Source organism: Aulonocara sp. 'chitande type north' Nkhata Bay, linkage group LG5, assembly GCF_057382095.1.
Source record: "Aulonocara sp. 'chitande type north' Nkhata Bay isolate Kocher_YH1m ecotype deep benthic linkage group LG5, A_spYH_male_GT1.1, whole genome shotgun sequence".
NCBI lineage: Eukaryota > Metazoa > Chordata > Actinopteri > Cichliformes > Cichlidae > Aulonocara > Aulonocara sp. 'chitande type north' Nkhata Bay.
This window is the reverse complement of record NC_141348.1, coordinates 2654106-2678172: the sequence shown is the minus strand read 5'-3', so window position 1 is coordinate 2678172 and position 24067 is coordinate 2654106. Positions and strand designations below refer to the sequence as shown.

Sequence of the window (24067 nt, the reverse complement as noted above, 5' to 3'; positions counted from 1 at the left end):
TCTTTTCCTTGTTCTTTTGAAAAAGATTTTATTGGTTAATAATTGTAACAATAGCTGTAACAAACTGCAAGAAAGCTACAGAAGAATAAGTGAGAAAGCAGTTTACTATTACACTTCAAGCTGTGTGCAACATTCAACTGTCAAAAGACAGCGCAACACTCGAAAGTCACAAGTAAAACAGTGTGTAGAGAAAAGCATGCGTCAAAGTTTGTGTGTGTATGTGTGTTAGTGTGGTAAGATGACAAAGTGCGTCCTGTATGTGGCAGTCAGGGTAAAAAACCCTCACGCAGCAGATCAGCTGTAGCTTTGCTGGCTTCTGTAACAGAAACCAGATATCTCGCCTTGTTCTCCTGAATAAAAATGTAAGGCTGCAGGATTTTGGTTGGCGTTGCGTGACACAATCATCGGCTGCAAGGACAGACGGCAGGCTGAGTGACAGCATCGCAGGTGCTGGCTAAAGATGAAGCTCTTTTCTAGACAGTGCAGATCTTATACAGTGGAAACTCATCTACTACCAACCAACATCACTGATGTTCAACAGGCCACGAGGGCTGATCGCCACATCTTCTGCTTATTGATGACAAACATTCTACTGGTTTTATTCCATCTACGCTGGAATCGTTACACAGTCACATTTAATCAAACATTGTACTGTTTGCTGCTGGGCTGTAGCAGGTCTACTGGTACTGGTGGTCACACATGGGGCCCATATCCAAACTGCAGCGTGCCATAAATTCCACACTAAAGCCCAAAGCAGAACAGTGCCAATAATAATGCACTGTGGCTGAATGCAAGCATTGCACAGGTTAGCACACATTATTTTAAGACATCAGACGTATCTTTTTCTTTTCATTGATATAAAACAGTCATGTTCTCATACACACTCAGACCAATTCAAATGCTTCACATTCAGATTCAAGCATATAATCAACAGTTTATTATTTTCTAATAACAGATTATCCAGTAACTCTGCACAGAGGCCATGGCAGGCTCAATCAGCACTTTGTCTTTGGTAAATACATATTTTTGCTACAGACCAAATATTTTTGCATTCAAACATGAATATTTAAATACATTCAGCCAACTGAAAGGTTTGTTATTTTGTTTGATTTGAGTGAAGCTTCCAGCAGCCCGAGCCTGATGAAACAGCCCCCACCTGTCGCCAACAGGGGGCGACTGTGGTGTCGCTCGGGTGCAGCTGTGCAGTGTTACATGAATGTTGCAGTGCGCTCCTGTGGGACTTTGCAGGATATAAGGCTAAAAGAGAAGTGTCATTTGGATTACAGCATACAGGTATGCAGAGTCTTAAACAGCACCGCCAACTACACAGAGACCACACCTGCAAACACAACACACGGCCTAAAAAACACAACCCAGCACAGGAATCACTCGGATTAGAAAATAAGACAAAGCTAAGGATGCTAATGGCTACTGTGGCCACAAACTGGGTTATTTTTCTCTTTTTAGCATTAACCGTTCATCTCTCACACACGCACAAAGATTTATCTAGCCATAGAATATTGGTTATACACATACATCCTACTTTAATGACCAACCTCAAAGACATGTACACAAAGTGAAATCATCACAAAACTCTCAAATATACAAAAAAGACCCTTTCCAGACATGAACCTGTTAATCTGATCCCACCTTCCAGTTGCAGCATTTTTCCTTCCTGCCATTCCAGTCGAACCGTTTTCAAAGTGAAACACGCAGTGAACACAGTAAAGCTGTGAGAAGCAGCTGATAGATGTGTTGTCTCTTGTTACCAGAGTCACACCAGGGAACAGGCTGCTGTCTGTGCTGCATCCTGACTGTAACACTTCCTTTCTTTAGGCTGCGAGCACAGCTGGATGACTGTACTGTCACTCTGTTACAGCTCACAGGACACACAGTGGTGGTTCTTACTGCATGTCCATGTCTGGTATGGTTACTTGTGCATCTTCTGTACTTGATCCTTCGCTCACACAATCCAACCTCCCAACAACAACAACAACAACAAAAGATGGCAATCATATACAATGTAACTAATTGACTTTCTTATTACAAGACTTTGTTCCACACATGAATGAACATGAGCTTATTTACTAGATCTATGCTGTGTGTGGAATAAATCAGATCCCCTCATTACAGGTTTGTGCTACAAAAAGGTTAATATATCAGACATTAAAGGAAACTGTTTCAGACACAGCGCAGGAACGTTAATGAAAGCTTTCTTGTTTTGGAACAGCCAAGACTCAATGGAAAGCTGGAAAAACTTTCACTCACCAGGAAGCATCAACTATCTTCAAAAGTTAAGTTATTAGGAAAAGTCCAGTCAAGTAAAAAGTATAAAAAAGCAAGCTAACAGTGCAAACACACACAAGTCTAAAGTCTAAATGCAGCAGGAATATATGCTACCACACTAGTACAAACAGAACTGCTCAGTTTCAGAAAGCATTCCTCAGGGCACTATCTAAACCCTTCAACTAACTACGGCTGCTAACATCGTCGACACGGCTAAACCTTTTCAAACACAGACCAACTCAACCAAGGTTCTGTGCAGCGGTGCCAGCTCCAAACTCCTTCCACTCGGTCCCTAATTTTCCTATCGCACCCATTTTAGTCCAGCAGAAACTGAAATGTCTTTTTAATAGAGTAATGAGGGAGTCGGCCAGTGGTTTGTCTTCGTTATTCCTGGATCAACAGTTAAACTAGTTTGTAGTGAGATTTGGAATATCAGTAAAACCCCAAATCAGCCAGGTCTGAGACAGATGCTGTCAGAGACGATGTCCTCTGGACTGATTATGGCCTCGGGAATCTGTCTACTCGGATGCTGAAGGTTATTTATTTATACACAATCTTCTTGTCTTCACATCTAAGTTCTGTTACTGATATAAAGTAAACATTTACTGGTTTCACTGGTTGCTTAGATGTGCAACAGTTAGTAATTAGTTATTCTTCAAAGAGGGACGCTGAATTTCATTTCCACATCCATCAGATTGATGTGATCTTTGCTCAGTAACTCTGCAGAGAAATAGGTTTCATAGAGTTTTTCTGAATTGTTAAAACACTAAAAACTAAACTACCAACACCAAAACACATCAAATCAATCTCACAGTTGTCAAAATCTTAAACACTGTTCATCTGGTTAGGACATCATTTGCAAATCTGAATCTCCCATTTACCAAAACTCTAAACACTTTCTCAAACACAAAATTCATTTAGCAGTGTGGTGCACACAGGCTACAGAAGTTAAACACAACTAACACACTGTTGTCATCATTTACACCGTGCCACTTAAAATTGAAAACATGTGTCCAATCAGTGAACCCGATTACTAAACAGTATGAGTATGGTATGAGTGGATCCAACAGTGGGGCAATACAATAGAAGAGGAAGAGGAGTCCGTGTCAGAGGTGTTGGGCAAGGACGAAGACCAAGAAGATCATGTTCTGGTGCATTGCAATGAGGGAGGCAGGGCAACGTGTGCAACCAAACCTACGCAGGTTGCTACTATAATCCGGACCTTCAGAGAAGCAAACAGGTAAAAAGTTTACTCTCAGTAAGAAGACAGTGAAAAATCATTTCTCCATGTTACTGTGTGTGAAAACCTGAAAACATGAGTGTGTGTACTTATATCCAAATGGTATTTTGTTTAGAATTGAAAGACGGCCACATGAGGGTGGAAGAACGCGCATGTTCTCACAACGCCAGGAGACACTTATTGTGGATATGGTCCGTCATAATAATGCAATTCGACTGCGTGAAATACAGCAGCAGATTATGGAAGACAACACACTTTTTGAGGGAATAAATCGTGTGAGTCTGTCAACGACTGACCGTGTCCTGCAACGCTACAGGATAAGAATGAAACAAGTTTATTGGGACCATTTGAACGAAACTGTGCCATCAGCAGCTATGGGGTTCTCCACCGCGATGTTACTGTTGGGCCATACAACAACGAACTTCTAGCAACATTCCTGGATGGTCTACAGGATGCTTTGCTTGAGCAGGGAGATCGCGAGTAAGCAGAGCATCATTTGGGACAATGGAGCTTTCACCGAGATTCAAGAACATGCAACTGGTTTCACAATGAGCAGCATTTTGAATGTGTTTCTTCCTCCATACTCTCCCTTTGTGCACCCTACTGAGGAGTTTTTCTCAGCATGGAGATGGAAAGTCTACGACCGAAACCCTTACACAGGAAAATCTACTTCTAATTTTTGTCTGTAGGGTGTAATCGTTGCTAAGTTGTGTTTGCACATTGGCTGGTTTTGAGTGGTTTTTGATAGTGGTGCTTGATTTTGAGTAAAGTTAAAATAGTTTTGGATCAAATGTTTGGTTTTGCAAGACAGGTTGAAGGTTTTGTGAGTGTAGCTTGAATTTTGCAGTTTTAGGAAATGTGTTTTAGCAATTCAGAAAAACTAATGTGTTTTATTAGGATACCATGAATGAAGGTTACACGTCTACTAAAAGTTCCACCGTCCTGTAGCTGAAAAATCTGGAAAGTAGGCAAACCCCTTGTGTAGCATACAGCTGGGCTGTGGAACTAAATGCAAAGAAATATTACACTGAATCTTTGAGAGTACGAGAGCAGAGCTACACCACGAGACACAAGAAGGAACCATAAGCTGGACCTGACATGGATTAGCCTCCAAGCTAATGGCAAAACAGCCCTGTTTAAATATTTATGTTTGTTATGGGATAACTGTTTGACAAATGTTAACAATCTTAACTAATATAACTACTCACTTTACAGTTGTTTTCAATGAATTCACCTTTTGTCATGTGATGTTATTTCTTCTAGAAAAATTCACAAACTTAAAGTCAAAGTCACCTCAGAGCTCCACAAACCCAACACAAGAACTCAGTCACCAGTACTACTAACTACTCATGTTAGACTTGTTAACATTTCTGTGACAGTCAGCTTTTTTCCCGGGAACAAAGTGCTGGAGTTTCGTCCGTTTCCACTGAAGAAAGTCCCGTTAGGATTCAGAGGGAAGCAGCAGCTCACGGGACGCAGTTTTAAGCTGAAACTGATGTGGAACAAACTTCATCATCATCACTCACATCAAGTGCATTTACTGCTTTTCTGACTTTTCATATTTGGCACAATACTCAGTCCTCTTACTCTCACAAGCTTTACACGTGGGAAACAGCTTCCAGTCCTTCATATTGTGAGGTAAAGACCCTCCAATCAATAATCCCCTTTCCCCCTTAAAGAAGACAATATGGCAGAGTGGGCGCGCAGAGTGGGCGCGCAGAGTGGGCACTGTTTCCCATCTGAGGAGTTCCCATTCTAGGTTTGAAATTGACCATAAGGTGTTTTATTAACCGCTCAGATGTTTCAGCATCATTTACATTAATGGTTGAAACAAACTAGAAATGAGTTTTTTTTATAAGGCCATTTACACTCTAATACTTACAGGTGTTGGATGCCTTAGTCATTCACTAATGTACTTGGTTAAGAAAGATTAGAGCCAAAGCTGTGTTAATAGTAACATGGTTAGAGTAGTAATAGTGCAACGAGCTGAATGTCCTCCACAGGCGTGTGGAGAGCAGAGACTAAATAAATATTTCAGATCAGATTTCTGCATCAACAAGAACAATAGCTTTGATTTACAAGACATGATTAGTTAGGCTTCAACGAGGGACACAGAATGATCTGTTATCCCTAAATACAACTCACAGTAAAAAGAATAAAAACAAAATATAAACAATATAAAAGTCAGTTTGAGTTTCACAGCAATCTGGTTAACTTTGGAGTTCAGCTTCCTCAAATGCTCTTTTAGGCTGCTTTAAAAACATGCAGCAGGTTACTGACTCATCAGTTTGCCAAAAATATCATCAATAAATTCAAATGTGCCCAAAACCAGCTCAGTGGATACTGACTGAGTCTGTGAGCTAGCTTCTCATCTCAGGTATTCTTCAATCTGTGCCAGCAAAGCACTACAGAGTACATGCTGGCAAATAAATAACAGTAAAAAACATTGTGAGTGGTTAGTGGGGTAAAACCCACACGGTGTGAGCTGTGTGCGTTACAGAGAATTAAAAACATGACATTTGACAAACCAGGATTACAGATCCAGGTTCTGCAGCAATAATGCTACACAGAGACAACCTGTGACCTCTGCCTGTTCAGTGTGTGTGTGTGTGTGTGTGTGTGTGTGTGTATAGGGGGGTTATGCGAAGGGTTTGTTGGGGAGTCCGGTGATTGGCTCTGTTTTACACAGCGTTCTCTTCAGTCTGAGGTTCAGCGTTGGGCGGCTCCAGCAGAGTCTGCTGCACTGCAGAGATACAACAACATTCCTGTCAGACATTATTCTAACAGATCTGTGACAGCTTGTTCTGAAAGCAAGGAAACAACTTCAGTGGTCCCTCGTTTATCGCGGGAGTTACGTTCTAAAAATAACCCGCGATAGGTGAAATCTGCAAGTAGCCAACTTTATTTTTTAAAGTTATTACAGATGTTTTTAAGTAAAACTCGTCACTACACACTTTATACACTTTTCTCATACAGGCTCAAAGTTCTGTACTGGACAGAGGACACGACACGAGATCGATTGACAATGGTCTACAGCCAATCAGGACACAGAACAATGCGCTGTAAAAAAGAAAAATTGCCACAAAAAAATCAGTGAAACAGCGAAGCCGTGAAAGGTGAACCGCGTTATAGCGAGGGACCACTGTACATTTATATGCATTTATATAACAGGGGGGTGTGTACCTTGTGGTTCTGTGGCCACCACCGCTTCAGGGTTCTCGGCTTTAAGCATGTCAGTGTTCAGACTCTCTGCCAACACATAACAAACAGTTCACTATAAATACTTCGTTACTGTACTGCAGTACAATTTTCAGGTATTTGTATCTTTCTGACCACTTTTTGATTTTTACTTCCTACATTTGTAAACAAATATCTGTCCTTTCTACTCTTTACAGTTTCTAAACAGGCTTGTTATCAAAGCATCAGCTGTATCATCTACAGCATTTATACTCGGGGGCTGAAGTGTCCGTCTGTTTAGTCAGCATGTAGCCAGCGCAACGAGCATTAAGGGAAAAATGTTTCTACAAGGGTTCGATCAGCTCAACAAACATCAGCAAACACAAACTGTTTGTCACACAGTGTGTTGCTGGATTTCAAAGGAAGAGACAACACAGAGCTAAAGAAATAGTATTTTTTAACACCAGTATTTGTACTTTTACTTAAGTACAGAAAGTCTGTACTGTTGCCACCTCTATTCATGACCAGCCAATTAGACTAGAAATGTAACTACAAAGAGGATGATCTGTTAGAGGTGATGTGTTAGAGGTGATGTGTTAGAGGTGATGTGTTAGAGGTGATGTGTTATCTCCTGGAGTTAATTCAGTCAACTCTGAGTGCATTCACAACATGTGGTAGAAAGGCATCATCAGTGGAGCTTCAATATTAGCATTTGCATTTCATACTTGGTGTGATGGAGCTGAATAATTGATTATTCCATCAAGAAAAATAAATAAATAAACATTGACTGTTTTGATGATCAATTATTGATTTTTCAAAGGAAATGGAAATGATGACTCCATCGTATCTCCTGTTTTTGCTGAAAACTCTTGAAATATTGTAAAAGTAACGACAGCTCTATGAAGTTTAAATGGGAATTTTTAACATTTCCAACCAAGTCATCAGTGAATTAAAAATAGTGAGTATATTAATCCAGATGTAATGATAATAAAATATATTCATAGTCAGAGACATAAGGAGCGGCTGCTTGTATCTCTTAAGTCCTGCAATAATCCAGAAAAAGCACATTTAAATAAATCTACCATAAGAATTACAAACTGTTTATTTCTGTATAAGTTAGCAAACCCACAAATTCAACGAGGATCAAATACTTGACGCTAACAGCAGCTCGCTTTTCATTTTATAGCAGTGTAGCAGTGAGGGCCCGCCCCCTCTGAACCACCTGTGCAGTGTAGCTTACGCTGAATACTGAAGCACAGCTTCTTCTTCTGGTAGGAAATGTAGCTGCTGACCGCACCCACCAGCGCCATGGCAACTACACTTGCAAACCCTGCGATGGTGCCCACTTCTGCTGTGTTCTCTGGAAACACACACACACACACACACACACACACACACACACACACACACACACACACACACACACACACACAGCTCAGTTATAGGAGCACAGCAGACACAGAAACCTGCCACCACATTCCCTCGTGTGGAAAGAGCGTTTACATCTTTGGTGTAATGAAATGTTAAATATGTACCATGAAGTCTAACCTTTGCTTTTGCCGTTGCTGTCGTCAGGCTTGTAGGTCTCATCTCTGCTCAAATTGAACAAATCGTCGTCAGAGAGCATACCTGGGAGGAAACACAGTGAAGACGCAGCTGGATGTGAACTAAAACATGAGTGCATTTGATCTGTCAAACTCTATTTTGGTGTTCAGCATTTAAACACTGAAGCAGACAGCAGTGTGTCAGTGGGAGGAGGAGACGTGGGAGCAGAGGAGGACAACAATGAGCGCTCTGTGACAGAGAGTGGCTATCAGTGGCTTGGAGGAGTCCATTAATTCAGTTCAAACACATGAGAACTGAATGAATCACAAACAGAGTGATGAGATCGTCAGGTTTTAATGACGGCTTTAAAAGCTTCTATAGAAACTTCACAGACACTAACAAATTCTTGAAATGCACTTTCGTTTCTTCTGTTCTCTCATTTAAAAACAAAATAATTTCATCTGACCAATGATCCAGTGTCATTATGCAGCTGGGACATTAGGCAGGGTGTAACTAAATCCTGCAGCTTGCAGCAGTTTTCAATCCAGTGACAAAAACACCAAACAAGAGGCTGATTAGCATTAAATCGTTACATGCAATAAATTCAAAGTTGCCCCTCTTTGTCTACGTTTGGAACAGATGCAACGGAGACACAGCTAAGCAGTAAAAATTAAGAAATGAGATGGCAGAAAGAAGGAGAAGTGAGATGGAGATGAGTGGACGGACAGATAACTCCTTTAGACTGACACGGTGCCGAGGACGAGCACTGAGGCCTCGTGTATTTTACGAATCAGGCCACATTTTGGTGCCACTCATGGCTTCAACTTTAAGAACAGCGGCTTTCACACCATGCACCAAACTGACTTTCGACAGTCAAAAGGAACCTAAGGAAGCTTAAGCTAACACAAACCTGCAGAAACACGGACAAACAGGAAACAGATAAATGACATGTTCTCATTTGAAATGAGAAATCTCGCCATTTAATGAAGGCGGATGATTTAGGAGTCAGGTTGATCTTATGCAGGACACCATCACCCACCTCCCTTCCCCACGTTCTTATCCTTGCCATTAATGTCATTGCTGGGGTCTAAGGCATCAGCCAGGTTAAAGTCATCACCGGCTGCAGGGGTAAAAAGATCAAACGTCTGTGTTAGAGCAAAAAAAGGAAGCAGAGATCAAATAAACAATACTGTTAAAAGAAAGAAAAAACAACTAATTACACTCTAATTAAACCAAGTGACTACACTTCCCTTATGCTTTGGTTACTGTGTGTCGTTGGCCTGTTTACTGCACTGGCCTGTGGATGCTTGTGTCTTTATGTTGTATAAAGCGATCTGAATGCTCAAGTACAGCAGTATAAGAACCAGCCCATTCACCATCACGGTGCATCAACAGCTGAGCACGAGTACGATGTTGAACAGGAAAGTGCTGCAACATTTTTACCTGTTGCAGCAGGTAAAAGGCAATTATGGAGATATTCTATATGTGAATGCTTCATGCTGTGTATCGTGCTTCTCTGAGGTTCATCACTCACTGCAAACCTCACACTCACCACTGTGAGTTATACTCCGAGGTAGGATGGGCTGCTTTGGCCAGTCGCAGGAACTCTCATTTATACAGTTTTAAGGCAATAGTTGGATTCCTGCATATGCTGCCTGGTTGCGGTGAAACATGCTGGTCATTATTCTCTTCGTCTGCATGGTTACTTGTTGCTTTCTGTTCCATTTGCCCAAAATGAACCTTTCCAAAAGAGCTTTCGTCCATTTAGCCCCGTCGGCTTGGAACGAACTGCAGAACGACTGGAAAACGACTTCATTTCATTAAGTGCTTTGAAATCTAAACTATGAATCCTAAAAGGCCAAGTCCATAACATGCAGCTGTGTCAATTCAGTGATTGTCATTTTAACTGAACTTTGAAATTTATATTTGCATTTTATTGAATTTTATCTTTACTTTATTTTCATTTTATTCTTGCATGTGTGTTGTTGCTGCCTGTGTTTGAGGAATTTCTTTAACTGTGAGACACTTTCTGCTTCTTGGTCAGGTCTCTTTTGAAAAAGAGGTTTTTAATCTCAATCGGATCTTCCTGGTTAAATAAAGGTTAAATAAAATAAATAATAAGTGAAATGTTCAGCATTAAACTGAGAGCTTCTCTTAGACAGGCAGCCTGGATTCTTTGCCCGCTGCCTCGGGGGGAGCTGTTGTAACCCCGGACAGGTCACCAGTGTCGCAGAGCTGATGCAGAGAGACAGGAGTCATTTTTGTGAATCTGGTGGAGACAGCCAGTGTCAAAAGGCTCTGATGTTTTTAAAAGACACTGACCGCCAAGATAAATTATTTCCATTACCATATCACCTCTTCAAAACCAATATTGTTCACCATTTCCATATCACAGTTTCCAAACCTCAGTCCCGGTACACCTAACTTTTCCCTTGATTAATTTAAAAGCCTCTAAGCCCAGGTCCAACCTTGCTGGTCAATCAACCCGCTTCAGGAACGCCCTCACCGATAGCGGTCAAATTTCTAGGCCCTATGTTAATTTAAAAGTGGTCCCCGTGAGTTGACCGGAAGCCCCACTCGTGGGCGCTTTCGAATCCCGTCTGCGCCATTAGCTTTACCTGTCAATCACGTTCAAACGGGACCACCCGGGTCCAACCCTGTCGGTCAAACGGTGCAAGAAAAGTGGTACTTGACCACTGATTATTAACGACTGTCCCTATCTGTCACGGGTATCACCCGGATGACCCTGTCGTCGCAGGAAATTGCAGCGCGTCCGCCGCAAGATGGAGCCATCACAGTCAGAACATTTTGCACCCCTAGAAGTCCAACGTCCGTCCTAAAATTTATTTAAATACGTTTAAAAGCACCACTGTGGGGATTCCACAGCTGAATTATCTGGTGCCCGAGTCCAACTCTGCTAATCAATACAGGAATATATCCCTTAACCAAATATCCTAACCTCATATCGCTTTTCTTGGCTGACGTAACACACACACACACATTACACACCAACATCAAACATACATCACAACAATTAATAAATCCACCCCAGTATTAACAACAATGAGCTTTCATCAAATATCCCCAAACTTTACTTTTATTTATCCCAAATTACCCAAAATTATCATGGACATGTCACCTGAAATCTACTTAACAGATTTTATAATTTAGTTTAATTTCCACTAGTGAGCCACTTTAATGGTAACAATCATCAATTCAGTGGACAACTAATTTAGAATTCATCCAATGTACACAATTTTCAACAGGCTTGCGGTTACATATACTCTTTTAGACCGGTCTGTTGTCCAACTCATATCAGATCGTACCTTAAGGTCCAAATTAGTCCCCTCAGCCGCACAAGAATCCGGGTCACGGCACCAAGTGTTAGAAACTGTTCTTTTGATTCTTAAAAAAAATTAAAAAGATCTTTATTTACATATCCCGGGATATGGAGACACACAGAAATGCCTGCTCACAAGCAGAAAACAGGAAGCCAGGTTATTTATGTACCTCTCGACGTCACATACGTCACACAGTTTCATTACACACAAAACTTCTTCTATTCAGTTCCTCTTTTCTGCGTCTGATTTATTAATATGCCTGTGCACTAAAACTTCCTGTGCAGCTTGCAATAACTTCCACTTTCTAAAGGTCTGTTGCCAGGGCAACCTGTCTAGACTTAGTCTCACTCTGTCGGTTCCTCATATTCTACAAAAAACATGCAGTTTCTGGTCAGCCTGTAACCTAGTTTTACACTGAAGTCTGGGCCTCTCTTATTTATTACCTAACAAATGTAAAGCGCAGTGAGGGGAGCCTGAGAGCTACATAAACTGCATTGAGCTGAATTCACTCGGCCATCAGAGACTGTTGTGTTTTCTAGAATTAATACTTTTTTTCCCTAAATGTTGCTCCTGGCACCCTCCCCATTATAACAACTACAGCAGCAATGAACTAATAGAAACTAAAAACTAAATGAACGTACTAACTGCAGTAAATAAATCTGTCTGCATGTTACAACCAGCTACTACCAAGAGGAAACTGACAGTCAGTACACAGACTCCACCAGGCGCTCCTAACTAAGGAAACCAGGTTTCATGGTGAGTCTAGGAATGTTTTCAAAGAAGTAACAGCTTCAGCTGCTGGATACGTGTGCCGAGACAATCTAGATAAAAATATTCTTCTTTTACCTCCTAATATGTTCTGCAAATTCAAAATAAGTCAATGTTTGAGCGTGAGAAAATTCTCATGTTTTCTCTACACCAAAACCTCGATGTGCCGAATGGTTTAAAAGCTCTGATTAATCGGAAGTGGGCGTGGCTGCTGTTCACCGATTTATTCAGAGATGTAAAAATTGAACTCTTGAGATTTCAGGTAACAAAGCCCGTTCGCTCTGCAGCTAACCCACAGGCCTCAGGAGGGGAGTTGGGCTGCTTTCTTTCACCTGGCTTGGGTTTGGGCTTCGCTGGGGCCTTGGTGGCTGCAGGGACCCTGGGGAAAACCTTGGGTGGGACTTTGGTGGTGGTGGTGGTGACATCGTTAAAGAAATCCTCCAGTTTAAAGTCTGAGAGAAAAAAACAACAACACAGTTACAATCAGATTTGTTGTAGCGCACAGATTTTCTTGTCCCACATTTATTCAGACCTAAAATGACTCTGTGCAAAGATGCTGTCAAGTTCTCACCTCCGCCTGCTCCTCCTGATGGTGCTGTTTGCTTTTTTGTAGGTGCTGGTGTCACTGTTATACAAGTCAGAATAACATATAATGGTCAATATGTTTACTGCCATCACTCATGAGATGATAGCAGATAATCACAGTTTATTTATTCAGTCACACTAGATACCTTTCTGCCTGGCTGCGTGTTTCAAATCATGAACAAATAAGTAAAATCTTACAGTTTTCATTTGTGAAAAATGCAAACATCTCTAAGTGATGGAGCTGAAATAGTCTGAAGCTGGGTTTCATCCAGCAGTACAGGACTGACACCGACTCTGCCCAGTATGGAGCCAGTCCAGGTTACTGGGCTGTAGGTGGATGGGACCAGTTCCTTTAGGGGATCAGGACTGTTCAGGCCTCACGGAGCCATTACCAGCAGGTTCACTGGTGCTGCTGGGTGCTCACAGGGTGTCTGGCATCCAAAATGGTGAAACAAGCTCCATATAGAGGTAGAGCTGGGCGATAGAACGATAACGATATGTATCGCGATATAACTTTTACTCGATAGAGAAATTAAGCTATCGCGATAGACCTCGCCGCTCTTGTCCTCTTTAAAAATAAATATATAAATAAATAAAAAAATTTAAAAAAGGTCAGCCAATCCAAATTAAGTAGCGCAGAGCCGAACCAATCACGTCACGTGACTTGTTACGTACAGCACAAGTGCCAAGCTGCACGTGTGTTTGTTTGGGAAGCAGCCAGCGGGTAATGGAGCCAGCGCGTAATGGAGGAAATGAGTGTGCCGACTAGAAAATTCAACCGAGCGTGACCGAAGAGAAAACAGATGATGGTTGCAACGCCGGAGAGATTGTCGAACAGAAGAGCCATAGAAGTTCTGTAGTGTGAAGGTATTTCGGCTATTTCAAGTCTGACAAAAAACAGAGTAGCGTGCACTGTAAATTGTGCCGAAAGCAAGTCTGGAAATACAATAAACTGGTGCATGCGTCACACTGTGCGCCACGTTATTGTTTCGGTGAAATGAATTTCTACAATACTGTTAATTCTACTCTCTGCAGTGTTTAAATGCTTACATATACACACAGTTACTGTCCCTCCACACATACGACTCGGTTCTGCTTCTATGCCCCAGCTTTGTTTACTTTTTCCCACCGAGGCTTCTAGACTTCTGATTGGCCAACATTTCTGCACGGTTAGGAATCTAGCGCCACCTGCTGCTTTGGCATGTTCATAGCAGCGTTTTCCTTCATTTCTGCCTTTATGTGTGGACGGGATTATTTTTTAAAACGGAAACGGAAAATCTCAGTTTTCAAAAATACCCGTGTACGTGTGGACGTAGCCTCAGTCTCTGACTGGAAGCGCTAATTCGTCATTCGGCTTTTGTCAGACTAAAGTAACTGTTAAAACTGTTTGAAAAGCTAAGCTATACAACAAGGAGAGATTGAGAATTTCCTTTTAGTTCTCAGTTTATTTGATATTGACAAAAGTTAGTCAGTTTTGTCTGTTCTTCTGTAAAACAAACTAAGATTTATTTTTAGAATTAATATTTTGTTTCTAAGTGGAATTGACAATTTAGTCTGTTTCGTTTGTTCTATTTTGAAACTTAAACGCTTTAGTGGCTGCCTTTTGTGTAGTTTGCAATATTTGCCTTTATTTATCTGTTGAACTTATTATGGGAAATAAATATTTAAATAAAAACAAGTTGCTGATTATTTCACATTTTACTTGTGAGCAACGGCACATTTAAATCTTACAAATATAGTTATTTGGCTTATATCGTGATAGATATCGTTATCGCCTGAAATGAAAAAAACATATCGTGATATGAAAAAATCTCATATCGCCCAGCTCTATATAGAGGAAAACAAAGGCACTGAATACGCTCTGCTGCTGGACAGACACAGCTTTGCAGACTACATCTCCACAGTCTCAATCAAAGCTGTAGACATTTAACACATTTGTGTGGTAAGATTTTAGTCATTTGTTTGTGATCCCAAGAGAAAAGTAAAAGTCAAATGTAATGGTGGCATTTGTACACACAGGAGGTTTTCTGAAAGAGGAAATGCTGAACTTTAAACTTGTGCATATATGATCGGTTTTTATTCAGATTCCCTTTCAGGTGTGTTGGCATCAGTTTGTGTTTGGATTGGAGCTCTTAAAGGTTGCACACATATCTGACTTTATGCTTGTGGATCATATATACAGTAATATCACTGACACTGAGAGGCAGCCTCAAATTTGCATCTATATAACTAAAAAAACAAACTGCAGGTTTGACACAAATCTTATGACAAATACAGCATATTTCATTCCAATGAAACTAACTAAGCTCATACAATAACCAGAAATGGAAATGTGACTTTATTACATCATGTCATCTTGTGTACTCAGTTTCTCCATCACAGTAGCTGTTGGTGCAGCTCTGTCTGCTAATCTTGCATCAACTGATGCCTTTAAACTGGGGCCATGTTGGACGAGGGAAACGCCCAGACACAGAACAGCTGGTCACCCGGTCACGGTGAGAGTTTTAAACCAGAAACAGCTGAGTGGTGTTTCACTGTGCTTACGTGGTTTATTGTCTGCATCACCCAGAGCATCCTCCAGCTTGAAGTCCTGAGGCAGAACTGCAGGGCAGGTGAGAGAGAGGAATGCATTTAGGAAAACACAATCACGTTGTTACTAAGTTTGTACATAAACAAGGAATTTCTCTTGATGTCCTGGTGCAAGAACAAGAAATTCTGCAGCAGGACGCCAAACAGCCAAATTTCAGCGTAAAGAAGAACAAGAAGTACTGAGGTGATGGTCCCTGATGTCAGCATCATCAAGTGTGTCTGGGATTACAGGCAGAAGCATGTGAAGAAGCCCACTCTCACTCAGAGAGAGAGAGAGAGAGAGAGAGACTCACTCACTCAGAGAGAGAGAGACTCACTCACTCAGAGAGAGAGAGACTCACTCACTCAGAGAGAGAGAGAGAGAGAGAGAGACTCACTCACTCAGAGAGAGAGAGAGAGAGAGACACTCAGAGAGAGAGAGAGACACTCACTCAGAGAGAGAGAGAGACTCTCATTCAGAGAGAGCGAGAGAGAGAGAGACACTCACTCAGAGAGAGAGAGAGAGAGAGAGAGAGAGACACTCACTCAGAGAGAGAGAGAGAGACACTCACTCAGAGAGAGACACAGAGAGAGAGAGAGAGAGAGAGAGAGAGAGACACTCACTCAGAGAGAGACACAGAGAGAGAGAGAGAGAGAGAGAGAGAGAGACACTCACTCAGAGAGAGAGAGAGAGAGAGAGAGAGAGAGAGACACTCACTCAGAGAGAGAGAGAGAGAGAGAGAGAGAGAGAGACACTCACTCAGAGAGAGAGAGAGAGAGAGAGAGAGAGACACTCACTCAGAGAGAGAGAGAGAGAGAGAGAGAGAGACACTCACTCAGAGAGAGAGAGAGAGAGAGAGAGAGAGACACTCACTCAGAGAGAGAGAGAGAGAGAGAGAGAGAGACACTCACTCAGAGAGAGAGAGAGAGAGAGAGAGAGAGAGAGAGAGAGAGAGACACTCACTCAGAGAGAGAGAGACACTCACTCAGAGAGAGAGAGAGAGAGAGAGAGAGAGAGACACTCACTCAGAGAGAGAGAGAGAGAGAGAGAGAGACACTCACGCAGAGAGAGAGAGAGAGAGACACTCACTCAGAGAGAGAGAGAGAGAGAGAGAGAGAGAGACACTCACTCAGAGAGAGAGAGAGAGACTCTCACTCAGAGAGAGAGAGAGAGACTCTCACTCAGAGAGAGAGACTCAGAGAGACTCTCACTCAGAGAGAGGGACTCAGAGAGAGAGAGAGAGAGACTCAGAGAGAGAGACTCAGAGAGAGAGACTCAGAGAGAGAGAGAGAGAGACTCAGAGAGAGAGAGAGAGAGACTCAGAGAGAGAGAGAGACTCAGAGAGAGAGAGAGAGAGACTCAGAGAGAGAGACTCAGAGAGAGAGACTCAGAGAGAGAGACTCAGAGAGAGAGACTCAGAGAGAGAGAGAGAGAGAGAGACTCAGAGAGAGAGACTCAGAGAGAGAGACTCAGAGAGAGAGAGAGAGAGACTCAGAGAGAGAGAGAGAGACTGAGACTCAGAGAGAGAGAGAGAGACTGAGACTCAGAGAGAGAGAGAGAGACTGAGAGAGAGAGAGAGAGAGAGAGAGAGACAGAGAGAGAGAGAGAGAGACTCAGAGAGAGAGAGAGAGAGACTCAGAGAGAGAGAGAGAGACTCAGAGAGAGAGAGAGAGAGAGACTCAGAGAGAGAGAGAGAGAGAGACTCAGAGAGAGAGAGAGAGAGACTCAGAGAGAGAGAGAGAGAGAGACTCAGAGAGAGAGAGAGAGAGAGACTCAGAGAGAGAGAGAGAGAGAGAGAGACTCAGAGAGAGAGAGAGAGAGAGAGAGACTCAGAGAGAGAGAGAGAGAGAGAGAGAGACTCAGAGAGAGAGAGAGAGAGAGAGAGAGACTCAGAGAGAGAGAGAGAGAGAGAGAGAGACTCAGAGAGAGAGAGAGAGAGACTCAGAGAGAGAGAGAGAGAGACTCAGAGAGAGAGAGAGAGAGAGAGACTCAGAGAGAGAGAGAGAGAGAGACTCAGAGAGAGAGAGAGAGAGAGACTCAGAGAGAGAGAGAGAGACTCAGAGAGAGAGAGAGAGAGAGAGAGACTCAGAGAGAGAGAGAGAGAGAGAGAGAGAGACTCAGAGAGAGAGAGAGAGAGAGAGAGAGACTCAGAGAGAGAGAGAGAGAGAGAGAGACTCAGAGAGAGAGAGAGACTCAGAGAGAGAGAGAGAGAGACTCAGAGAGAGAGAGAGAGAGACTCAGAGAGAGAGAGAGAGAGAGAGACTCAGAGAGAGAGAGAGAGAGAGAGACTCAGAGAGAGAGAGAGAGAGAGAGAGAGAGAGAGAGAGAGACTCAGAGAGAGAGAGACTCAGAGAGAGAGAGAGAGAGAGAGACTCAGAGAGAGAGAGAGAGAGAGAGAGACTCAGCGAGAGAGAGACTCAGAGAGAGAGAGACTCAGAGAGAGAGAGAGAGAGAGACTCAGAGAGAGAGAGACTCAGAGAGAGAGAGAGACTCAGCGAGAGAGAGACTCAGAGAGAGAGAGACTCAGAGAGAGAGAGACTCAGCGAGAGAGAGACTCAGAGAGAGAGAGACTCAGAGAGAGAGAGACTCAGAGAGAGAGAGAGAGAGAGACTCAGAGAGAGAGAGAGAGACTCAGAGAGAGAGAGAGAGAGAGAGACTCAGAGAGAGAGAGACTCAGAGAGAGAGAGACTCAGAGAGAGAGAGACTCAGAGAGAGAGAGACTCAGAGAGAGAGAGACTCAGAGAGAGAGAGAGAGAGAGACTCAGAGAGAGAGAGAGAGAGAGAGAGAGAGAGAGAGACTCAGAGAGAGAGAGAGAGAGAGAGAGAGAGAGAGAGACTCAGAGAGAGAGAGAGAGAGAGAGAGAGAGAGAGAGAGACTCAGAGAGAGAGAGAGAGAGAGAGAGAGAGAGACTCAGAGAGAGAGAGAGAGAGAGAGAGAGAGAGACTCAGAGAGAGAGAGAGACTCAGAGAGAGAGAGAGAGAGAGAGAGAGAGACTCAGAGAGAGAGAGAGAGAGAGAGAGACTCAGAGAGAGAGAGAGAGAGAGAGAGAGACTCAGAGAGAGAGAGAGAGAGACTCAGAGAGAGAGAGAGAGAGAGAGAGAGAGGAGAGAGAGAGAGAGAGAGAGAGACTCAGAGAGAGAGAGAGAGAGAGAGAGACTCAGAGAGAGAGAGAGAGAGAGAGAGAGAGAGAGAGACTCAGAGAGAGAGAGAGAGAGAGAGAGAGAGAGAGAGAGAGAGAGACTCAGAGAGAGAGAGAGACTCAGAGAGAGAGAGCGACTCAGAGAGAGAGAGAGACTCAGAGAGAGAGAGAGAGAGAGACTCAGAGAGAGAGAGAGACTCAGAGAGAGAGAGAGAGAGAGACTCAGAGAGAGACTCAGAGAGAGAGAGAGAGAGAGACTCAGAGAGAGAGAGCCTCAGAGAGAGAGAGAGAGAGACTCAGAGAGAGAGAGACTCAGAGAGAGAGAGACTCAGAGAGAGAGAGACTCAGAGAGAGAGAGAGACTCAGAGAGAGAGAGACTCAGAGAGAGAGAGAGAGAGAGAGACTCAGAGAGAGAGAGAGAGAGACTCAGAGAGAGAGAGAGACTCAGAGAGAGAGAGAGACTCAGAGAGAGAGAGAGAGAGACTCAGAGAGAGAGAGACTCAGAGAGAGAGAGAGACTCAGAGAGAGAGAGAGACTCAGAGAGAGAGAGAGAGAGACTCAGAGAGAGAGAGACTCAGAGAGAGAGAGAGACTCAGAGAGAGAGAGACTCAGAGAGAGAGAGAGAGAGACTCAGAGAGAGAGAGAGAGAGAGAGACTCAGAGAGAGAGAGAGACTCAGAGAGAGAGAGAGAGAGAGAGACTCAGAGAGAGAGAGAGAGAGACTCAGAGAGAGAGAGAGAGAGAGACTCAGAGAGAGAGAGACTCAGAGAGAGAGAGAGAGAGAGAGACTCAGAGAGAGAGAGAGACTCAGAGAGAGAGAGAGAGAGACTCAGAGAGAGAGAGAGAGGTAAAGAAACAGAGAGGGCAGTGAGGGTGTCAGAGTCACTGTTGGATTGTCATTGATGCTCATAGGTAGGGCTGCTCGATTATGGCAAAAATGATAATCACGATTATTTTCACTGAAATTGAGATCACGATTATTTGACGATATTTATTTAACCCTTTAAGACCTACTATAGAACCAAGTCCACCAGAGCTTATATTATTTATTTATTTTTTTTACATGCTGTAGTGCCATTTGTGGGAGCATTTCAAGTTGCTATACATCAATACAACTGTTATAGCCCATATTTTAATAATATGTATGCATTAAGTCCATAGTAATTACATAAATTGCAAAAAAGTGCAATAAAATACAAAAAAAATTGAAAATCGCTTTTGTTTTGTTTACATATATTTCTACTTGGAGAAATTTAAGAGGTTTATCCCTCAAAACTTTAAATACAATAAAGTTGCAAAAAATAGTTTCCCACCACAGGAAATTTATTTTGAGTGTCTTCATAGTTTTATTTTGGAGATACACCAATTTTTATATACTGCAGGAAAAACAAAAAACAATCCTATGATGCAAATTTGCAAAGAAAACAGCATGTGCATCATTTCACTGTGGGAAGTGTTACGAACAGCTGATGGATCGGCAAAGCGTGTTTCTGGAATATTATGCTTTTGTTCCTGCAAGCGCTTTTTATGCAATTTTTGCAAAGCTATATGTGGAAGGAAACCGTGACCGAGGACAAGCTGATGGCATAAGATGTAAGTACAACTCCTCCGGTTTCATATGCAAAACAAATTATTGCGCTAGCTTACACGGTTCAGGTTCTACAGGGATTTAAAAATAGTTACACAAAACGGAGCGTGCTGCTTTGACCGGCTTTAAAGGGTTAACAATGACTTTAAAAAAATAATATAAAATAGTGTGCAACACCACTGAAGTTTTTTTTTTTTTTTTTAACTCTCTTTTCAACCAACGGCAGTCACTCTCCTCTCCAAATAACTTCTGCTTAGCTTTCCGAGCTTCCCTCGGGTCCTCTTAATCAGCGGTCTCCACCCTTTTTTGCGCCACGGACGGTTTATGCCCGACAATATTTTCACAGATGGCCTTTAAGGTGTCGCGGATAAATGAGGGAGGGGCTAATAATCGGCTCAGTCATTTTTAATGATCGTTGAAAGCCCAGATCGTAATCGTGATTAAAATTCGATTAATTGAGCAGCCCTACTCATAGGTATATAATTGATTGTGCAATGATAGAATGTCTGATCCTTAGTAGTCTGCAAAGGCTCTGTGTACGTTCACACCACACGTCCTAAGGTCACGAGAGAGGTCGTAGCTTCTCTTTCTCTGTTTAGGTAAAAGTGCCTTTTGTTTAGGTGAACTGCTGGACTCAGGCACCAGCAGATCTAGGAGTCACAGGGTCACATCTTCACACACGGTACTCTGTTCACATACATGCCTGTTTGAGACGTCATATGTTAATGAACCTATGAATATTCATGTACCTCAATAAAGAGCAGTGCTACGGGGGAGCTGGGGTTGGAGCGGCAGGAACGGCGTTCGTCTCATTCATGTCCCTCGTGCACGAGATCACAAAGAGTTCTGCCTGCCGTCCCATGTTTGCTAGCTGCAGTAGAACAGTCTCAGCTGTTCCAGCAACAGGTTTGTGCCTGGACAGAGCTATCAGAGGGGAATGCCTAAAGGAAACTACATGACCTAGAGTCCTCTACATCCCCCAGAGACATAAACAGGAAACTCATAAGCACATCAAACTGAGACTAGGAACCATAGATCACCAGGAAGCAGGAACCTGCTTCCTGCTGCAGACCTACTTTATGGAACTGCAGATTTCAGGACTTGGCACCTGCACACAGTGCCAACGCTACCAGCACCCGGTTTAACCTCCTAAGACCCGAGCTCTTCCACAGCAGCATTTTTGATTTCTCTTTGATATTTGGGCTGATTGGGGCCCGATGAATGTAAAAACAAAGAATTACCAGATTTTTTTTTTTTTTTTTACTTTATTTTTGTTTTTATGAAAAGTCAGAGCCACATGTGAGGACATTTGTTTAAAATTTTGATAGAACAGTTTAATGTCCTCGTCAGTGGACATCAGGCCCTCGTAGAGCACAACTGAGTATTTTGGTCTAAATAACCAAAATGTGATGTCCACATATGTGGACGCCAGGTCCCAGGAGGTTAAGGACCTTGATCTTAATTGGCCACTAAACTCGCCTGACCTTAAGCCCATAGTGAAGAGGAAGATGTAATATGCCAGAGCTAACAATGAAGAAGAGCTGAAGGCCACAATCAGAGCATCCTGGGCTCTCATCACACCGGAGCAGACATCCGATCATGATTATATACCTCTAAGATTATATGATTATATGTTTCTAAGCATAGATGACAATCCAAAGCTAGAACCCTGACATCGTTTCCATTAGTTGTCCGATACAATCATCAGAATCAAAAGACATAAACAGTCTGTATGGACTGAATGTAAACATTATACAACTTTCCCTTTTTGAATGGAATTGGTGACATACATCAACTTTCTGATGATATTCTAATTCTATGACCAGCACCTGTGTTTGGCAGCAATAAGCTGCACGTTGTTTTCACTGCACCAGGCCGTCTGCCTCCTATAGCACCAGTTGATGTACTGGTTTAAAGTTTATTAGCGTAAATGCACTGATCAAAAACATTAAAGGAAACTGGGCCGCGGTTAAGGCTTCCTGTGCCCATCATCCATCCGAGCCCTGGTAGTTTTCAGGATAGTGTCATCCCTCCATTCCCTCCCATTGTCTGCCATTTTGCTTTGTGCCACACACGCTGTGAAATCCCTGCCACAGAAAAGAGTCCGACAACAAATACTGAAGAATGACAAGAATTTTATCACAGGTGTTGCCAGGTCATCTGTGAGCTCACTGTGGTGCGGTCATCTTTGTCTGCTCTGTCTGCCAATCCAAATAAATTAGCACGAGTCGAGAAACGTTTTATATTTCTCTACTGTGCAATATGTGTGTGTGTGTGTGTGTGTGTATATATATATATATATATACACACACACACACACACACACACACAGGGTATATTAGTTGATGATGATGGAAGCTGCAGCTGCAGATAAGAAGCTCCAGAAAATCTGCTGTAAAACTTCATCTTTCCTACATGTCCTATAAGAGAAGCTAACATGTGACATTAGTCTAAAGTTATTGACCTTGTTCAGCTTCATGCAACTAATCCTAAATACAGTAACTCAAATTTCAGCTGGTTCCAGTGAACAAACACTGGTGTGCGTGGACTTAAAATGTAGGTTTGGGGTATACAACATTTCCATTATCCAAACCTCACTTACACTACAACGTTTACCAACCACAGCTAACTATTGACCTTAACTTACCCATTATTAAACAACATCATGATTAAAGCGTGTGCCATACGTTCTTCACTCTACCATTCAGTCACATTTTGCTCATTTAAATCTTCCGGTTTTCATAAAACAAATCAACTCATGACTAAATTAAATCGTCGGGTTTTCAGTGATTCGCCTTCACCTGAAAACCGGTCACATCATCCTCCATCACCGAGCACGAGAACCATTTCCAGTAGTGCACGTGCAGCTGCGACGCACAGAGGTGACGGGGTGTTGTCTCTTTGATCTTTTCCGTGGATCTGCATCCAGAACTACAGGGACCAAAGCAAGTCACTCCAGCTGCTGAACTATAAGCAGTAAAGCTTTGTAGAGGCTGAAAACCGTACGACACGTTTCAGGCCGACGGACCGTTATTCGGCCTTAAACCGAAGTGTGGCACAAAGGGAGAGCCGGCGGGGTGAGGTGTGCGGGACAAAGCTTACCTTGGAGCGGCAGCAGCAGCGGCAGCAGCACACACAGAGCGCACAGAGAGCGGTGAGCCATGGCTACGAGTCCACACGAGCCGAGACGAGGTGCAGAAACAACGAGCGATCAGCGGGCGTGTTGGCACTCAGCGTGTCCGAAAGCCGCATCCAGGGCGTTCCCCACGGCTAGCTGAGACACACCCACTCTGCGCCACTTCCGGTTGCTTTTAAAACAAAAGTCCTCTCATTAGAGAGATGTTGCATTAGTTTATCTCGTCATTAGCGCAAGTACACTGAACAAGGGTTATGAATAGGTTTTACTATTATTTTATCGAAAAACTCCACGATCGCATACACGGTTCCAACAGAGCACGTTTAGTCGGTGTGCTTACTATTCATGTTATTTTTTTATTTTGTGCTAAGTGAGGGTGGGGTTTATTGCTGTCAAGTTCTGGCCCCTGTGTTGGTTACTTTGAAAGGTCCAGACAACTCGCCCAGATGATTGTACCTGCAGTGTTGTTCTTTTAGTCACAAACTCTGGGTAGTGATCGTAGGTGAGAGTAAGGACATAGAGTGACTGGTAAATCCAGAGCTTCGCTTTTACGTTCAGTTCTCTCTTCATCACTGCAGCCAATTCATCTATCAAACGCTTGCTCCCCTCTCCCTTCACTTGAAGCCCAGAGATACCTAAACTCCTCCACTTGGGGCAGCAACTCAACTCAACTTAATTAAATTAAATTAAGTA

General features: G+C 42.8%; 1 protein-coding gene across 2 annotated transcripts; it reads right to left on the bottom strand.

Annotated features, from left to right (window-relative positions):
- On the bottom strand, positions 1–23517 carry cd99l2 (CD99 molecule-like 2). Of its 2 annotated transcripts, XM_086290964.1 has the most exons (9): positions 23341–23517; positions 15487–15543; positions 12929–12982; positions 12690–12809; positions 9288–9368; positions 8252–8332; positions 7944–8063; positions 6710–6775; positions 1–6269 (listed from the first exon to the last, which is right to left on the bottom strand). In XM_086290964.1, exons 1-9 carry the CDS (start codon positions 23399–23401, stop codon positions 6208–6210), a joined length of 702 nt encoding a protein of 233 aa, XP_086147090.1. In that variant the 5' UTR covers positions 23402–23517; the 3' UTR covers positions 1–6207. The 2 variants fall into 2 exon arrangements, with proteins under 2 accessions (XP_086147090.1, XP_086147091.1); XM_086290965.1 differs by lacking the exon at positions 9288–9368.
- Between the last annotated feature and the right edge of the window lie 550 nt (positions 23518–24067).

Excerpts from the sequence above, each read along its gene's own strand:
- cd99l2 (XM_086290964.1), bottom strand. The coding sequence starts at position 23,401 with ATGGCTCACCGCTCTCTGTGCGCTCTGTGTGTGCTGCTGCCGCTGCTG. Across the intron at positions 12,810-12,928 it reads ATCAGGAGGAGCAGGCGGAG|ACTTTAAACTGGAGGATTTC; the intron begins GTGAGAACTTGA and ends TTTTTCTCTCAG. Across the intron at positions 8,064-8,251 it reads CAGCAACGGCAAAAGCAAAG|AGAACACAGCAGAAGTGGGC; the intron begins GTTAGACTTCAT and ends GTGTGTTTCCAG.